Source organism: Colias philodice, chromosome 24 (genome assembly GCF_061535455.1).
Source record: "Colias philodice isolate Cphi_HAF_F1 chromosome 24, ilColPhil1 Martin Lab GWU primary, whole genome shotgun sequence".
Taxonomy (NCBI): domain Eukaryota; kingdom Metazoa; phylum Arthropoda; class Insecta; order Lepidoptera; family Pieridae; genus Colias; species Colias philodice.
The window spans coordinates 6,995,785-7,014,822 of NC_143109.1; the positions used below are offsets into that span (position 1 = coordinate 6,995,785).

Sequence of the window (19,038 nt, forward strand, 5' to 3'; positions counted from 1 at the left end):
ATCTTTTCATTTCAACATATACGGTAGGTTTGTTCAAACAATAAACTCGTGAAAAATTCTGGATTACGTGCTTGGTTATATAATAAAAACAGACCTGCATGCGTTGCAAATTAAGATGTTCATTATGTAAAATTCTGGATGATAAATTACGATAAGCTTTACAAAAAATGTTTAAAATATAGATACAACCATTATTGAGTAAGACGCAGATTTCTGAGTATCCAGATTATCTGTCGTAGACGTAGATTAATAATACAATTTCTCAAATTTTTGTTATTGCCAGGAAAAAGATCTGACGTAAGATAAATTCACGAAATTTGCATTAAAAATTAAACTCAAAAAAGTTCATAAAAAAGCAACAAAACTGATTACTATCTTGCCCCCAGGATCCAGAGCCTCGCAAACAACAAATACTTGGTGGTGCTCGAGCTGGATGACGTAATAGAAACCGACGCCGGACTCTACAAGGTTAAGGCTAAGAACAAGATGGGCGAGGTGGCCGCTTCCATCAATCTTAACTTTAGCCGTGAGTATTCGTAATGTTTAATTTTAAAGTTTAGTTATTTATTGTATACCAGAACAGTAAGGCAAAAAGTAAATTAATCTAATATATAAAGTAACAATGTTGTGTTTTTTTGGGCGGTGAGTAAAGCTTTGTAATTGTCTGTGGGCGAGCACTTGACTTTATGTGGCTTTACGTGATCAGTTGTATGAAAATTTTGGAGAAATGTTTACGTCTATAGCTGTTAACGATATAATATGTAAAGTATCATGAGAATAAAGTAGAAAGAGAGTTGTTAAATGTTCATAAACATTTCTAAATATTTGGTACTTGAATTTGGTGACGTTTTAACGTTTAATATAATCTAAGATCCCACTGCATGATTACTTCGCTCATAGTTTTTTTTAAAGAAACCAAAATTTTATGTATATTTATAATTAGGAGAATTTTTTGAATGGCAACCTAGTCGATATATATTCACCAATTATAAATGTACCTACATAAAATTTAGATTTCATCAAAAAAACTATGAACGCACTAATCCTGCAGTGGGATCTAATACTTATAATAAATTACAAATTTGAGGAATCTGACCTTGTGTCCGACTCGCTAAACATTTTTCCAAAATTTTTTTAATTTCAATCTTGCAAAAATTTCGCTCTAAAAATTCAACTCTGTTGATACCACCGAAATAGCAATATTAGTCAGAGCTTTTTGTTCTGTTGTTGAGTCGAAAATAAATCATGTAGGTATGACTGCGAAAATTTTGACGTGTGTGACAGACGTTGTATTTATTACAAGAGCTCAAAGCAAGTTTTTTAATAGGATCGGGAAATGTTAACCTGAAGGATACTCTAAAAATAAAGGTCTCGACGAAAATTAGTAGGCCTAAACCTCGAGTAGTTAAATGTTAAATAAAAAATAATAAACTTCTCAAAATATTGGGACTCTACCAGTAATTTTTTTATCAAAATCGGTCCGTTTGTCTGTTTTTTCATTGGTGTTATATTATTAACAAGAAATATCACTATTTTGTTAACATTGATATCCACAAAATATATAAATGATAAAGGAATTTATTAGATAATTATTTTATACGTAAATGCTCTACATAACAAATAAACATAAACATAATAAAAGTATATGCTATACCTATAGGACAATAGCTACTTATAATAACAATGAATTATGTAAACATAGCCTTGAAATATCCACCAATAACAACAAAACTTCTAAACCAAACCAAATAATGTAATTCCAATTCAATTTAACAATATCTCCAACACCTGCACATGAGCTCATCATCAAATCAAACGTTTACTGTTGAAGGCTATTCAAATAAACGAATAACATCAAAAACTTGGTTATTTTTATCTTCGATTTCACACAAACATCTGCTGTTACTTGTGCTAAAATTTGCTGAACGTGATATAGATTTTGCTGAATAAATTCGGTAAAAAGTGAATTTATAGGGAAAAGCTATGAAATGACTGTATCTACAAATTGTTATTATAATAGCATAAAACGCTTTGTTCTCCATATATCAAAGAGAAAGAAATATATTTAATTTTGATTTAAATTTTAAACAATCGATTGCGATTTGAGATTCGAACCTATATTATATTAAAACAAAAAAATGTGTGCGTGTTTTATTTAGAACTAGCTGTTGCCCGCAGCTTCGCTTGCGCCTAAAAGATAAATTTTCATGGTATAAGTTTTCATCCCCTATTTTACCCCTTTAGGGGATGAATTTTCTAAAATCTTTTTAGTTTTATTTATATATAGAAGATAGATTTAGTGTATTTTAAATTTAGTGTACACACGTAAGAAGTGAAACTTCTTTATGACCTTATTTTTCATAAAATAATTTACTATAAGCAACTTTACAGAAATACGTCGAATCACGCATGGTAGGGATAAGAAAAAGATGGCGCGTAACGGAAAAATGTCACGCGTAACGAAAAAATGTTACACTAAATTTTTTTCCAACCCCGATATAGAAGTTTCACTTCAAAAATATAATACTCGTAATACTATGTTCGTGTATGATTAACAAATGATACTGATGATATTTCTTTAAATTTTCAGCTGCAGACGAAGAAAAACAGAAGTAAGTAACTCATTAATTAATTCAATTTAACATGATCACTACTTAACTACATGTAGTAGAACTTTCACATCGCTTGCTGTCAAAGCTTCGTCTACCCTCTAATTTAACTGCCATTTTAATTTCGTTCAAGTCTCGATAATCTACATATTTAATACTCTTCATCTATACTAATATTATAAAGCTGAGTTTGTTTGTTTGAACGCGCTAATCTCAGGAACTACTGGTCCGATTTGAGCTCAGACTAATAGGAGCGGAACCACGCATGTGAAACTGCGAAGCACAGCTAGTAATCTATATAAAAATACTAAAATATCGATACATTTTCGCAGACAAGTAGACGGTAGAGCGCCAACGTTCGCGCGCAAGCCAGCGATCCGACAGGAGGACGACGGCAAACGACTGATCTTCGAGTGCCGCATTGAAGCAGAGCCCGTGCCCAACGTCAGTTGGTCCCACAGTGGGGTGGAGGTCAAACCTAGCCCTAGACATAAGGTACAGATAAGCATACTAATTACCACTTATTAGAGTGCTTTTTCATCAGAGATGTGCGAGGATGCGTTGCGAGGAATGTGTTTTTAAAGAACTAATCCTGTCGCTTTATTTACCTCGCATCTGACAGCACAGCTCTTATGGAATCGATACTATTGGTTCTTTACAAAAACAAACCCTCGGAGCGCATCCTCGCACATTATTGGCGAAAAACACCCTAATGAGTTATTACTGTGTACACAAAATATTTTAGTGTAGGTATTAGGTGAAAATATTTCAACGAAAATATATTATAACGAAATATATATTTTAAAGAAAAGAATAAGAGCAGAAAATATTACGTGTAACATAAGCGCCGTAAAAGCTTTTTTATAAAAGAATTATATTCAATTTTTTATAAATTAATTAGAAATGACCTTGACCTCATTTCTATTCTTAAGGATGCATTTAAACGTCCTTGGTGTAGGTGACCTAGATCCAAATAATGTATTTGTATTTGCTATGTCTTTGAATTAAAAGCATTAGTTTGAAAATAATTGAATTGTTAAAGAATATAAAAAGTAATTCAAACAAATAAATATCATCATCAGCAAAGCTTTTGAAAAATAAGCTTCAATAATAAATCATAGGGAGTTATTATTGGCTCAAGGATATTTTTACTAGAAGAAGTAAACAAATATAACTATGCTTAAACTGAAATATTTTACTTTCAAATAATCTCGATATATTTACAATTTATTTAACTTTAATTAAATACAATTATTGAGAACAATCAATATTTACGTATTCAATTATGTTGTGTTTCAATTTTGAATTTTTTACCACTCTTAATTTATAAAAAGCGACTGTACTCTATTAGATTTTTTAAATGTAATCCATCCTTGTTTCCATCCTTTACCATTTTTTTGTTTTAATTATTAATGAATATGCTTTTAAATTATTTACAGTTAACAGTAAACAAAGACGGTAAATCATATTACGCGTCGTTGGAGATCAACAACGTTACAGTGGAAGACGCTGGAAAATACAGAGTTACTGCTAAAAACGAACTGGGCGAAAGTAACGCTACTATCAGTTTGAACTTTGACAGTAAGTAATATAAAATTAAATACCTATCTAAATTATTGATAAAAATTCTTAAATAATTGTTACTCAAGTGCCATAAAATTTTGTTTCACCATTTTTTACATACTGCGTATACGTCTTTGAGACAGACGTTAGAAATGGTGAAACAGTATAAAAAATGTCAATCAGATACATTACAATTTCATAGTTGCTAGTTTCATTTGACTCTTTACACACTGGACACATATCTACATTTTATGGCGCTTTAAACTATACAATAAATTGATGATAATTATATTAATATTTTTTTTTATTTGACGCAAATGGACATTGTTTATTCGCTTTGTGTAGTAGATACATGACAATCTAACGCTAAAGATGCCAGATTTAATAAATGTTCATATTATATGTTATGTCATAATGCTGTTCTTGAACATTGTCCGTTTTATGTAAGTGTAGATTTTTCAGACAAGCTTTTGTATTATCATCAACTAATTCCTCAATTATATGATTCAAATACTCGACATTACACACTATAATGTATACATGTGTTGTAACATCATTGTTGTCTCCATTTAAGATGTTTTCTCATAATCCAATACATGTATATTTACACTAAATATTTATGTGACACTTAACCAGACAAATACAAAAACACAATACAATTATGTCCCTCTCAAGATACTAATCAACTTCATATGCACGAGTAGCACTTTTGAAATTTATATTTATTTGTAGTTACTGCTACGATGCTTTTTAACCCTATCTTTTATAATATTTTATACCTTTAAAAGACTTTTATTTAAGTATTTTGCAAACTCCAAGCTTAAGCAAACGCACATTAACAAAAATTAAAATACAGCCACTGTTATGCGTACTATTTATAAAAGTATCCTTAATTACAATAATTATAATATGATCCACAACATATTATATACGTATCTATATGAATATTTAACTGTTTCTATACATGCCTCGATTAACTCTTACATAAAACTGGCTGAGTGTAATTTTACCGATATTATAAGACACGAATGAAAGAAAACATCTTAAATGTGATAAACGGTTAACTCATAATAAAGCTGCAATAGTTGAAAAATGATAAGTGACAAAAGTAATGTAATATTTGATAATAGGCGATGAAGCGCCCGTACCAGAAGACTATATTAAGCCGACTTTTACGGAGAGACCTATCATCAGACAGTCAGAAGACGGTACTAAAATAACGTTCGAATGTAGATGTGTTGGCAAACCGAAACCAACCATTACATGGTAAGATTTACCCAAATAAACATTTATTGAACTTGTAACAATTATTGGAGAAACTAACGACATCGGTCTGTACAGGTATCACGGTAAAAAATTAGTAAAAGAGAGCAGTCGATACAAAATAACGCTAGAAGAGGATCAGACATTATACCATATCGCGCGACTCGAAATTATAGGCGTAGAGAATGCAGACAAAGGCGAATATAGGGCGGTAGCCAAAAACAAACACGGTGAAGGCGTAGCAAAAATAAATCTTAACTTCCAAAGCGGGGACAAACCTAAGTATGCATTCTTAATCTAATTGTTGTAATTGACATAATCAAAGTAGGTATTATTATCAACTAATTGCTAACCTTTTAAACAGAATCCCCGATGGAAAAGCACCTAGGTTTCCTAAAAAACCTACAATCAGACAAGAGGGTGACGTCTTAATAATGGAGTGCATATTAGAAGCACATCCATTACCCGACATTGTTTGGTATCATGGAGACAAAGAAATTAGAGACGGTGTTAAGATGAAAATGTCTAGGAAGGCAATTGGAAAAGATACATATAACTTAACGTTAGAAATTTTAAGTCCAACTAAAGAAGATGGTGGAAACTATAGGTGTAACGCCTTTAACTTGTTTGGTGAGAGCAATGCAAATATTGCTCTCAATTTCCAAGGTAATGAAAGTCGCACTTAAATTGAACAATCAGTACGCATACAGTAGCAATCGCATGCTGCAAAGCAAAGTCATTCAGCTGCATGTAGCATTTTTATTTTTTGCCGAGTTGTAATTTTGTGGTACAAGTAATCGAATAAATATTATAAATTAAACATATTTTTATAAAATATTAGTGACGCATATTTTGCTTTCCTTCAATTGTACATATCTCTCATTCAAATTCGTGTATTATTCAGGTGGGGATGACGAAAATGGTTTCGCACCCTCGTTTGTGGAGAAACCCCGAATCATTCCCAACGAAGATGGCACGCTCATCACAATGCGTTGTGTCTGCAAAGCTAAGCCGGCGGCTGAGGTCACGTGGTACCGGGGCACGACCGTCATTAAAGCTAGTAGTAAAATTCAAATCAAATCAACGGTCATAAGCGAAGATGTTTATGAACTGATGTTGCTTTTATCGAACCCGACAGCAGCGGACGGTGGCGCTTACCGCTGTTATGTTCAAAACGAGTTCGGAGAAAGCAACGCTAACCTTAACTTAAATATTGAGGCTGAGCCAGAACCAGAAGGCGAAGGCCCAACATTTGTTGAAAAACCTACAATCCAATCCAGGGACAATGGTAAATTAGTAATCATGGGTTGTAAGGTTAAAGCTAGCCCAAAACCGACGATCGTGTGGTACCACGAGGGTAAAGAAATCAGGGACTCGTCTAAGATCAAAACTAGGGTCGAAGTGCACGAAGATATATACACAATTGTATTAGAACTCCTCGACCCTGGTATGGAAGACTCCGGATTGTATAAATGCAATATTAAAAATGAACTTGGGGAGCTCAATGCGAATCTAACGCTCAATATAGAAAGTAAGTTTCGTTTGTGAATTTATTTAGAAAAATTATTTTGTTAGATGTATTCAATGATTACTAATAATGATTTTATTATTCACAGTCATTCCAGTTATTAAAGAGAAACCAAAGATCATTAAAATAGTTAAGAAGAAGACTGTGATTGTTGAATGTAAAGTATTAAGTAAATTTGCTCCTTCGTGTACATGGTTTAAAGAAGCTAGTGCTGTTAAGGAGGATTCAAGGCATACTGTGCTAATAGAGCCATTGAGAGAGGTAAGTAATTAAACTTTTATTTTATTATTATAACATCGATTGATCCGAAGTATTAATATCATATATATATATAATTTTCAGGGTGAGTTTACGGTAAAATTAGAAATTTCAAATGTGAGCCAGCAAGATAAGGGTTCATACAAACTCGTTGCCAAGAACGAGAAGGGTGAAGCAACATCACAACAAGTAGAGATTACAGACATTCCTGAGGAAAAGGGTGACAAACCAGTGATCATCAAACACCTCAGAAGCTTGGTGAGTAATACTGATAAGTTCTGATGTAAAGAAGAACACATTCAACTTAAATGTTCATTTATCAAATTTTAATTTAATAAATTACAGGCCAGAAAAGAGAATGAGGAGGCAGAATTCATTGCTGTCCTGAAAACATCTGATCAATCATGTAGATGTACATGGTACAAAAACTCAACAGTTGTTAGAGATTCCTCTGAAATTAATACCTCATTTGATGGTACCAACGCCCGACTCATTATTAGGAAAGTAACATCCAAGTACGTTGCAAACTATAGAGTGGTTATCCGAAATGAGTTCGGAGAAGATGAATCAAGCGCAGACCTTACGCTTGTAGAAGAAAAGGTAAATGTTATTCATTATTTCATAAAAATAATATTTTTTTTAATTGTGATTGTTGTGTAATTACCACGTGTCCCATGAAATTTGTCCAACCAAAAATGGATAAAAATTTTGAATAGTTATTTTAATCTAAAATTAATACATAGTTAAATTACGTGCTAAGTTAATGAAATTAATTTTGACAGCATTTCACATACATATCACACCCCGGCTATTCTTGTCAGATTAGGCTTTGAAATCATTTTCTATACACATACAATATAATAGAACGAGCGTATAAAAAACGTAAAACAATGAATGTTGATATTAATAGTAAAGTTTATTAAATTTTATTTCAGAAAAAGAAAAAGGAAGAGGAGGAAGAGGAAACAACAGTAATTGAGGAATCTGAAGAGGAAATGTCGATCGTGGAAGAAAGATCAGTCATAGAAGAAAACCACGTCGAAGAAAGAAAAGTACGATTTATGCTTACTATTTAAAAATTACTTTTAACTTCAATGGAATGCGTAATTAAAATTATTTGTTTAAAATTCCTAATTAACTAATGTAGAATATGTTTCTTTGTTATAATACCTTATCTCAAAAATGTATTAAAATGTAGTCAAAATTTCATTTACAATCCGGTTCTCGAATTTTTATTTTTGACATCAAAAATAGCAATATTATTCTAATAATTATGTTTAACAGGAAGTAAAACAAGAGCAAGAAGATGAAACTGTCATTGAACAGAAAAAAACAGCAGGCAAGAAAGTATCAAAGAAAGAAGAAGTTAAAGTAGAATCCAAACAAGAGGAAGTCTCTATTGAAGCCCAGAAAAGTGAATCAAAGGCTGAATCGAAGAAGGTTGAAACTAAGACTCAAGAAACAAAGAAGGCTGAAGTAGAAGAAGAAACTAAAAAGATTCTTGAAAAGAAAACCGCGAAAACTGAGGAAGAGAAAAAGGCTCTTCTAGAGAAACTTGAAAGCAAGAAGAAACCAGAACCGGAACCAGAAAAACAAATTGAAGGCTTGCCTAAATTAAAACCAGTCAAGCCTAAGGAAGAACCAAAACCTGAAGAAAAAGAAACTACTAAGAAGACCGAAGAGAAGAAGAAAGTCATCAAAAAGAAGGTCGTCGCTAAAAAAGAGAAAAAGGAGGACGTAAGTAGTTTGAATGTATGATAAATGTGTATATTTCGAAAAAGGTTTATGTACAAAAGCTTTGAGTAAACGGTCAATGAACAACTGTTTTAGAATTGTATGACATCAATTCTGAAGACACGCTATATCGGTGTATATTAGTGCTAATCATTGTGAATAGATATTTGTTTGGAGTGTTGTTCTAACTATTAGCTGTGTTACAATGTTATGTTTATTAGGACGAGTTTGACTTCGTCGACGATTACGAGCGTCCAGTATTGGAGAAATACGAAAGAATTACACCAACGCCCCTTGAAAAAAAACCCAAAGTGGATGACACACCAAAGGTAACACACACACAATCACATGTAACATAAAATTCTTTACAAGTATTAATACTCAAACATTCAAATCTTAATTAACAATTTATTTAGACTAAACGTGCTTCAATTTCCGAGAGCGTTAAAAGTAAACCTCAAGAAACTGAAGAAGAACCTACCGTGCCAAAAGGAGGTCCAGAGAGAACATCTAAAGTAGAAACTAAAGATGAGGTAGTAAATACATAAATATTTTTGTTAGATATATTTTAATGGTACAACGCGACATCCAATAATAATAATGTATTTTTAAAACGCTAGGTGGTAGAAGAATCTCGTAGAACTAGTATTAGGAAGGGTATTCCTAAGTCGGAAGAGCCAGTAGATGAAATATCAAAGGTAAAATTATCGAAAGCTCCAATAAAACCAACAGAAGAGCAACCTGAGGAACCACAAGTTGCTCAGTCTAAAAAACTCGTTAAAAAGGTAATACTTATTAAAGTACATCAGAATAAATTGAGTTTGGAGTTTTTATTCTATTGAGTATATTATTTATTTAAATGTTGTATTAATTTTCAAGCCTGAGGAACAAAAAGAGTTTGTTGATGATTATGAACGTCCAGATCTTGAAAAATATGACAAAGTATCTCCAACGCCTTTAGACAAAACTAAAAAACAAAATGGGGTTTCAGAGGTATACATTTTATTAAATCGTAACTTAAATCTTAACTTTTTTCATTTATTATCTTTAATTTTTATTAAATCTTAAAATGAATGTAATAAACTATAATTTTATAGGAATCGTCAGATTTTATTGATGATTATGAGAAACCTGAACTTGAAAAATATGAAAAAATTACACCAACACCTAAAGATAAACGTCGTCCTAGTGATACTCAGGTATAGCTCTAAAAATTCTATTTTGAATAACTGTTTTTAATATTACAAATGTTATACAATATAATACTTTTCGGTTCATTGATAGGATGAAACTGATATGATGAAGGGCAAAATAAAGCCTAAACCAAAGGAAGAAGAACCTGAAATGCCTACCCTTCGCAAACGTTCTGTAGCTAAAGATAAGGTAAACAGGGCTCTCGTTTGAAATTACTAGTTATACCAAAAGGCTTGTTAAAAACATTTTTTTTCTTCATATATAGGAGGAGGATAAAAAACCTGATGAGAAACCAAAAACTAAAACACCCAAAAAAGATGAAATTAAGACAAAGAAACGTCCTTCTCTTAAGGAGAAAGAGGTACACACAGCTTAATGAGCTAACAAAACAAAATTACTGAAACTAAACACACTAAAGACACGATTGTTTACACTGCACTCTGGGGCTTGAAATAATCACATTAATTCTTGAGGCTAACAAACGCCTTAAGTATCTTTCTATGAACTACAATAATTTTCTGTCTTGCTTCATTTACATGCAGATATTTTTGAGGTGCTCAGCATTTTTTTCTTCTCTTTTTTTCAGGTTACTGTAAATGTATATTTTATAAAGTTTAATTTTATATTGCATCCTGCATGTGTATTGATATATGTTTTATAATGTGTAAATAGTCAAAAAAGTCCTGCGTCGTTGGCTCCTATAATTTACACATTTATTTTATTTCACAATTTAATAGTAAAATAATTTTGAAGGTTGAGGAGGAGGAGTTTATTGATGATTATGAGAGACCAGTTCTCGAGAAATACGAAAGAATAACACCCACACCCATTGAGAAAAAGAAGAAGGTACACTTTAACACATTTACACTAACATCACAGATTATTCCTCTTTATTCTGCACTCAAAATTAAATGGCGTTTCTTTTATTCAATTCAGTTAATTTATATATAGTATTTGACGTTCTTTTATAATAATATGATTGTCATAAATATTTACAATTACGTATAGGATGATAAAGTTCCTGAAGATGTGTCATCTTCACCAACTAGAAGGCGTACTTCTGTTCAAGACAAAGAAAAACCTGAGGTAGGCAAACTTTATTCATATTAATTGTTTCACTCGATGATAAAGAGCACACACAATAACAAATAAAATATTTTTTCTACAACACAGCCTATGGAAATTGACGAAAATACAGATATCGTTGATAAAAGAGGTGTTAAAACTAAATCAGTACCTGAACCCGATGATGTACCTGCGACACGTAAACAACCATCAAAACCAGAACCTATGGTTTGTACATCTTACAGTTTTATAATTACAATCTTAATTCAAATATTTTCATTAAAAAAATTAGACCGAATTTATTTTAAATTAAACGTTTTTGATGCTTAGGATGAGGATGAAACAGAGGAATATTCAGAAACAGACAACTCTAGTAAAGATAAAACTAAATCAAATGAAAGAGTTCCTCGTACTGATACAGAGGTAAAGCTTATTAAATTTCTTTCGTTTAGTTCAATATTATTAAAATTTGTATGAATTGATTTATTGATACATGATAACGGTTTATAGAGACCCGTTGAAAATGGCAAGGATCGTAAAGAACCAGAAAAAGTTTCTGGCAGGGATCGTACAGAACCAGTAAAAGTTTCTGACGAAAAACCTAAATCGTCTACAGATAAACGTCGTCCTAGTGACGTTCAGGTACACAATATTTTCCACAACTTTAAAATAATTAAAATACAAATACATTTTTTTTATTAATACTATATTATACTTTGTTAGGATGACGTTGGTTCTGTGAAAGCAAAACCAAAAGACACTGAAGACGAACCAGTTAAACCTACACTTCGTAAAAAATCACTAAAAGATAAGGTGAAGATTTTAATTTTAACATAACTTCCTTGACAAATTTATATGCATAAAAAACATGAAATAATAAAATTATGATATTGTTTAGGAGGACGATACAACTAAAACTGATGACAATGAATCTGTTAAAACAGTTAAAAAAGTTAAAACGGTTACAAAGAAACGCCCTTCACTTAAAGATAAAGAGGTAATACACAACAATAATTAACATTACAAATAACATTTTGATACACACATTTGATATAACACACAAGATTTGGAAGTTCGACACGCCCGCTAATAAATCTGCACTTTGTCTATGAAATCAAAGTTATTCTTATAACACACACATCTTTCGCACGGCATTTAATGCAGTTTTGGACCAGCTAACGAGGATTTTATACAGATTTACAGACTACTAAGTTCGGCGGATGTTCACAGCTTCACACTAATTTTTTTTTTCCAGCAAGCAGATCTATTAAAAAGCAGTTCTTATTAAACAACAAGTTTATTTAATTATTTTTATTGCATGGCCTGTATATAATGCTTCGCTTTGTATAAAGCTTCTTGATTTTAAATTTTCATTTTCAGCTTATTCTGTTCGTAAGTATTGGTTATCTAATACGTGAACCAATTTATTCAAGTCACTGTCCTATCTGAAATACAACTAATTGTACGAAAACTACACAAAAGTGCAAAGACCGCAAAGAAGCGGGGTTATTTTTCTATTCATAATTTCTATACTCTGACAATAATTATAGTATGTCGGTATTAAGACGCATATAAAATATTTTCAATTAAAGATATTGTTAGCGTATACAAACACGATTTGTCTTAAAGTATATAAATACAAATATACAAGTTAAATTAAGCATTCAATTAAATTTGAAGGTTCAGGAGGAAGAGTTTATCGATGATTATGAGAGACCAGTGCTCGAGAAATATGAAAAAATTACACCTACACCACTTGAGAAAAAGAAGAAGGTACACAAACACCCGCTTGATAATACGCAATACACACCCCTTAGCTTAGGCCCTAAAATACTGATATTACATCCACAATTAAAACTAAACCAAATGCTTTATGCTCGTAGATACATCCAAAATAATTTTAACTGTATTATAGTTTAACAAGCGTGAATTACTATTCCTCAAATTGCAATGCTTAATAGTATTATAACTCAGTAAATGGCTATGGATTATATCATTTATCCTTTGAAATTTGTCCCTGTACCTATTTTAAATATAAAAAATACTACAGGAAGAAAAAGTACCTGAAGATGTTTCTTCTACAACGGTCCAAAGGCGTCGCTCTGTTAAAGACAAAGATAAGCCTGAGGTAGTAACCGTTTAAATAAATATCCTGTTTAATTTAATTTAAATTATATAATTATTTTAACGTAACAAATATATTTCTATAGCCAATGGATGTTGACGAGAGTGTCAGTTTATCTAAGCCGAAAAAATCGGAACCAGAACCTGAAGACGTTTCACTTACACACACAACTCCCGCTGAAACTAAGCCTACGGTTTGTATATTTTTGGCCTACAAACATACATGATTTTTAAAGTAACGTCAATTGAAAATCAAATTAAAATTTCTTAATTTTAATAATAGATGGATGAGGCTGAAGCTAAACTTAAGGTTAAAAAGCCGGAAATTGTTGAGGAGAAAACTATTAAACGGCCTAAGGATAAAGAACAAAAGGTACACTTTACAATACTACATAATTATTCTTAAACAGCTCGATACATAATATAATAAATTAAGATATTATGAGTTTTCATTTGCAATAATTCACAGATAGTTACCGACACTTATAAAACAAAGTCAGTTCTACCAATTGAAAGAAGATACTCATTCTTAATCAAGGTACAAAGATAATGAGATAAAAATAATATCGTTGATGTAATGCCACAAAAATAGCACAAGATATTTGTAGCACTTCACGAAAGCTAAATATAGTGTTTTAAAATGCGTAAAGCACCGACTCACTGAATTGTTCGCCAAGTTGTATATACACAGTTTATGTTATTCACTTCGAACTATATCTCACTATTCTATTGTTATCTATATTCTATTGTTCTATTACTTTTTCACAAACATCTTTTTCTTAGACTCTTTGGAATGCGTCTATTTTTTCTTCTGTATCTAATATATGTGTATATTTAATGACGGGATCAGGGAGAGGAGACAGAAGATTCCGTCAGCCTTACCAAGCCCAAAACTAAGACAAGCACAACTGCTCCTGAAGATGCCACACTTACTCAAAAGACACCAGCTAAGAAAAAGCTCACGGTAGTATTATTTAATATTTTAAACACCTCAGCTTAAAGTAATGTGAAATTATATTTTATTAACTGTATCTATTCTAAACGTAACACAGGAGGGTAGCGAAGCTGCTCAACTTAAGGTCAAAAAACCAGCCGTTGCCAAGAAGGCCAGTGATGCTGAGGTAGAAAAGCAAATTATTTACTTCGTAGTTTACTTAGTAGCTGAGTTGATTAAAATATTTGAAGAAGAAGCATGTTATAATACCACTGTTTGATGATTTTCCACAATCTCACTAACATAGAAACTGCTTAAGTAGAAATAATGCAACATAGAAGTAGTTAGGCTATAATATTGTAGAATCCAATTAAACTGTGTTACTCCCGTAGGAACCACTCACAATACAAGGTGGTAAATTCCAAGTGCCACAACTTAAGAAAACTGTCAAGAAAACACCAGACACACCTAAAAAGGCTACATCCAGTACCAAAGAAACTGACGCTGACGGGGTAAACTCCGTTTACATACAATACATGTACACTTCTCCCTTCTGTGTCTACACATTTATTTAAATGTTACTTTATGCACATCTATTTGTAAATACATTTCAACTTACACAATCAATGTTCGTCTTTTTACACACTGAATCGTCGTTTTGTACGCTATTCCTGCAACCGCAAGCTTCCACAGAGCGCGTCTGATATTTTGAAAACATACTGCTGGTCGCATGTCGCTTTTATCTCGCTTTTTCCAGGAAACTATGTGCAAGATGTTATGTACCCGACTGATTGTTATACCTGCTGTTATGAAGAAGAAAAAGGGATCCAAATTTTGCTTTAATTTTTACTAACATGTTGATTTTTATCTACAGTACGAACTGGACTTCGTTGATGATTACGAGAGACCAGTGCTGGAGAAATATGAAAAGATATCACCAACTCCCATAGTTCGGGAGAAGAAAGAAAAGGAAGTTACACAGGTAATTGATGATCTCTTAATAATTGAAATAATTCGAGTAGACGACAAGAAGATAAGTAATGTCCATTTTTGGTTGCAAGATTTAGTTGGATCTGCATTCGTCTTTATAAAGATTTAATTAACGTTGATTACAATAATATGGCAAAAATTATTATATTCTCAAGTAATTCTTCTGTATATTCAAAGGCGGTCGCAAAGGTTGCTCACGCAGAGCAGCATTTATCTGTCCAGGTATATCTATGTGCTTTCCTGAACCATGTATCTAATGAATTTTGGATTACAAATTGTTAACAATCCGGATTTGTATAAGAAACATCATTATTTACGTTCCCAAGTATTATTTTCGTTGGCAAAATCAGGGATCATCAGTCATTTTTGTTTGGGTTTGATATTTGTGAAATTTTAATATAATCATCGTGGGTTATTCATTATTGTATATTTATCGATCGTTTTGTTTTCTAAAATTATTTATGTCAATTTTAGAAAGATTTCAGCATGAACATCATGATTCTATTTGAACTGTATTTGTGTTATTATAAGCCTCATTTATTTATCATTTTTGTCCTGTGTACATAGATCCCTATATCGATGTTATAAACCAACTAACAGGTTTTATTGTAAATATTACTATGTGTTTTTATTATTATCTTTTTAGACTGAAAGCAGACGTACTTCAGTGTCGTCAGTACAAAATGAAGTAAGTTTTAAATGCTTTCTTTTATGAAAAGACCCTATAACCATTAATTACCTTACTTAAAGCAACTTATTTTATTTGATAAGCGGTATATAATATAATGTACTATACTGTAGATACAGTTGACAAAATAATTTTAAAACAAATGAAAGTAATTAGATTTAAAATTATTAAAAACTGCTCTAATAATTAATAATTGTTTTATTTAGGTACACGAAACAAAGACTGAGAGCAGAAGAAGCTCAATTATTGAAAATAAACAAGTTAAGGTAATGGTATACGCAATATTTCTGTTTTTAGAACTAATAAGTTAAGTATGAAATACACAATTATATGATTTTAGATAACTTAACTATCGACTGCATTATTGTACCCAGTTTATCTACTCGGCACCTTAAATATTATTAATAAAGCCATTTGATAATACATCTTTTGAACATGAAAAAAAAACATTTGACTAAATATGTCAATTTAACAATTTATTTAAAAGAAACGTTTAACAATTTTCTTTATAAAGGAATATTGATAAATTATATTATTATTACACAGCTTACAAAAGAATCAGCCGAGAGCAGAAAATCTTCAATATCCTCGATATCTGAACAACAACAAGTGTCGAGTTTCAGAAAGGGATCTCTCAAGGTAAGTGATAAAAATAAAGGGAACAGGAAGAAAATAGTTGATTTTATAATCAAGTTGATCATGAAGATAATATTGCTTGGAAAATAAAAGAACTCAAAATTTTGATTTTATTAAAGTAGTTATACAAATTGAAATTTGTAAATATATTCAGAGATCATAAAAAAATAAGAAGAACATAATAAAACAAATGCAAATGAGTTGGTAGTTAGTTTAACCAAAGCATTAAAAGATTTGATATTAATAGATTTAAAGGCAAGTTTTGGTTTTGAAATGTGTGAGGTAGAATAAGTAGTTAGAGCGTTCCGTTTGATATTAAGTAGTTACGTTTCCCAAGCTCGTATGATTTAGAATGATTTAAAATATTTGAGATGCATTAATCACGAAGCTTTTAAATTCAGTTTACTCCAAGAACTGGTTTAAGGTTTTGTAGTATTTTAGATTCCCCTAATGCTTACTATCCCATAACTTGTTTCTAGGCTGGTGTGAAAGAGGCTCAAGTTAATGAATTAGAGAAAGTTAAATTAAAGGTGAGGTATTGTTGCTTGTGTGAGCATGCTTTAATGTACTTAGATGTTCTCAAAATACACCAATACATTACATGTCTATTGTAAATAATACTGACAAAACTGATGTAGGCGTAGGCCATGACATGAAAAACGTTGCAGTTGCAGATATTTTTGAGTTGTGAAGCAGAGGTAAATTTTAAATAGCCTTTGTCTCAAAGCCAAAAAATGATCGCAATTCAAATGCGTTGACGTGTCATGGAGCGCCGAGTATCGTCACATCTTTACGTTTCTATGTTGTGTGCTCTATGTATATTTTCTGCAGCAAGCAAATTCAATCTTTTTTATGTTTGTCAATAAAATATGTTTTATAAATAGGACACACCTAAAGAATCAAAGGAAGATAATGTGGAGTTTGATAAACATGATAAAACATATCCTTGGCGACCTACGAACACAAATGCACAGGTAAACACACACATTCGCATAAACATAACACTTTCATAATGCAAATTACATACATTACATAAAATACATGTTTTACATTAGGACACAAATGATAAGGCTCATCCAAAGCGTAGTATGAGTTTAGATCAACCTACACCTAAAGACGATCTACAGCCCAGACGTAGGCATAGCAAGGTTGAGGTAAATATATTATAAAATGTATAAAATACATAATACACTTATACATAACTGAAAATACTTAAAACATTAATCACTAAAAACAGGACACAGAGGATGTAACTGAAACTAAAGAGACTGTAGAAATTAGGCGTAAAGTTTCAATAGACAGACCTACAGAACTCACATATCCGTGGCGTCGTCCTAGTCGGGAAAGTCCTGTTAAGGATGAAGACGTATGTATACTTTACTTTCACGATAATAATACTTTGATATTAAGCAAATATAATATTATTTTTATCGTATACGACTATACAAGACACTTATTGTATGAAATAGATCTTTTCATAATTTTTATAAAAAATAAATTGAGAAATCTGTTCTATAATTTTTAGGTAGAACAGGTTAGCAATTCCAAAGTTCAAGACCAAGGTAAAGTCGACAAAGACAAAGATAACAATGATAAACAATCGAAACTTTCTCCGAATCTGCCTCGTCCTGGTAAAACAACTGAGGTAAATAAATATAATATTGAACATACATAGATAATATAATACTAGAGTAAACGTTATTAATGTTTTTTTTACATTTAAATTTTATACGTACATGATTTTAGGGACCGACACAAAAACACGAAGAGAAAGTTCGACCTGATACAGAAAAACTAAAGGTACACACAACATAACTTTTTTATAAATTAAAACATCGATAGTTAAATTTAATAAATGTTATGTTTATTAGGTATCTGAAGACGTTAAACAAACAGACACAAACACTGATACAACTGCACAAAATACACTTTACCCTTGGAGAAAACCGAAAGAGGTAAATCACACAAAAACCTTTCATATTCTTTCTTTATTACATGCTTGATGTTTTTTAAATTTTGTGGAAATATTAGGTTCCAATCCTGGTCACACCGGATCCAGAATCAAAACCGAATGAGGTGCCATTTTCATGGAATGTTATTCCAGAAATACCTCAGGTATAATTTAAACGTTAAATATAAAATAATTATTTGGTATTATTAAATTTCTTGAACTACAATTAAATATTGAAATTATCAGGCAGAACAAACACCAGAATTGGAAGATAATTACACACCAACATTACTTGAAATAGATCCTGTACCTTGGAGAAGGTCTCGTTCTCCTCAGGTACAATATTTGTACACTATATACTTTATTTTTATTATTTTTATTTTATTTGTACACTACTTAAATAAATAAAGAAACACTTGCAACAAATTATATGCACACTACTATGTTTTTTATAGCACAAGCGAACCAATATTATAACACCAAATATACTGCAACATAGAC

At 31.4% G+C, this 19,038-nt stretch overlaps 1 protein-coding gene across 17 annotated transcripts in view; it reads left to right on the forward strand.

The window, feature by feature from the left end:
- Window positions 1–19,038, forward strand: part of bt (projectin protein bent) — a 156,533-nt gene that overhangs the window by 32,499 nt on the left and 104,996 nt on the right. For 10 of the 17 annotated variants that reach the window (XM_089710305.1, XM_089710304.1, XM_089710307.1 and 7 more), the window contains exons 3-41: window positions 387–526; window positions 2,591–2,612; window positions 2,942–3,104; window positions 4,049–4,190; window positions 5,303–5,438; window positions 5,514–5,717; window positions 5,800–6,101; window positions 6,340–6,966; window positions 7,052–7,224; window positions 7,306–7,479; window positions 7,567–7,821; window positions 8,157–8,273; window positions 8,506–8,958; window positions 9,177–9,284; window positions 9,372–9,488; window positions 9,576–9,740; window positions 9,835–9,948; window positions 10,053–10,154; window positions 10,240–10,338; window positions 10,415–10,510; window positions 10,903–10,995; window positions 11,158–11,235; window positions 11,323–11,442; window positions 11,545–11,637; window positions 11,725–11,856; window positions 11,938–12,027; window positions 12,113–12,211; window positions 12,895–12,987; window positions 13,265–13,342; window positions 13,425–13,532; window positions 13,622–13,711; window positions 14,189–14,302; window positions 14,391–14,459; window positions 14,665–14,784; window positions 15,147–15,254; window positions 15,909–15,950; window positions 16,157–16,216; window positions 16,497–16,589; window positions 17,066–17,116. In XM_089710305.1, coding sequence (XP_089566431.1) covers window positions 387–526; window positions 2,591–2,612; window positions 2,942–3,104; window positions 4,049–4,190; window positions 5,303–5,438; window positions 5,514–5,717; window positions 5,800–6,101; window positions 6,340–6,966; window positions 7,052–7,224; window positions 7,306–7,479; window positions 7,567–7,821; window positions 8,157–8,273; window positions 8,506–8,958; window positions 9,177–9,284; window positions 9,372–9,488; window positions 9,576–9,740; window positions 9,835–9,948; window positions 10,053–10,154; window positions 10,240–10,338; window positions 10,415–10,510; window positions 10,903–10,995; window positions 11,158–11,235; window positions 11,323–11,442; window positions 11,545–11,637; window positions 11,725–11,856; window positions 11,938–12,027; window positions 12,113–12,211; window positions 12,895–12,987; window positions 13,265–13,342; window positions 13,425–13,532; window positions 13,622–13,711; window positions 14,189–14,302; window positions 14,391–14,459; window positions 14,665–14,784; window positions 15,147–15,254; window positions 15,909–15,950; window positions 16,157–16,216; window positions 16,497–16,589; window positions 17,066–17,116 — 5,440 coding nt within the window. Of the gene's footprint in view, window positions 1–386; window positions 527–2,590; window positions 2,613–2,941; window positions 3,105–4,048; window positions 4,191–5,302; window positions 5,439–5,513; window positions 5,718–5,799; window positions 6,102–6,339; window positions 6,967–7,051; window positions 7,225–7,305; window positions 7,480–7,566; window positions 7,822–8,156; window positions 8,274–8,505; window positions 8,959–9,176; window positions 9,285–9,371; window positions 9,489–9,575; window positions 9,741–9,834; window positions 9,949–10,052; window positions 10,155–10,239; window positions 10,339–10,414; window positions 10,511–10,902; window positions 10,996–11,157; window positions 11,236–11,322; window positions 11,443–11,544; window positions 11,638–11,724; window positions 11,857–11,937; window positions 12,028–12,112; window positions 12,212–12,894; window positions 12,988–13,264; window positions 13,343–13,424; window positions 13,533–13,621; window positions 13,712–13,807; window positions 13,877–14,188; window positions 14,303–14,390; window positions 14,460–14,664; window positions 14,785–15,146; window positions 15,255–15,908; window positions 15,951–16,156; window positions 16,217–16,496; window positions 16,590–17,065; window positions 17,117–19,038 lie in introns of all 17 variants that reach the window. The other 7 variants (XM_089710316.1, XM_089710312.1, XM_089710317.1 and 4 more) reach the window with 7 other exon arrangements.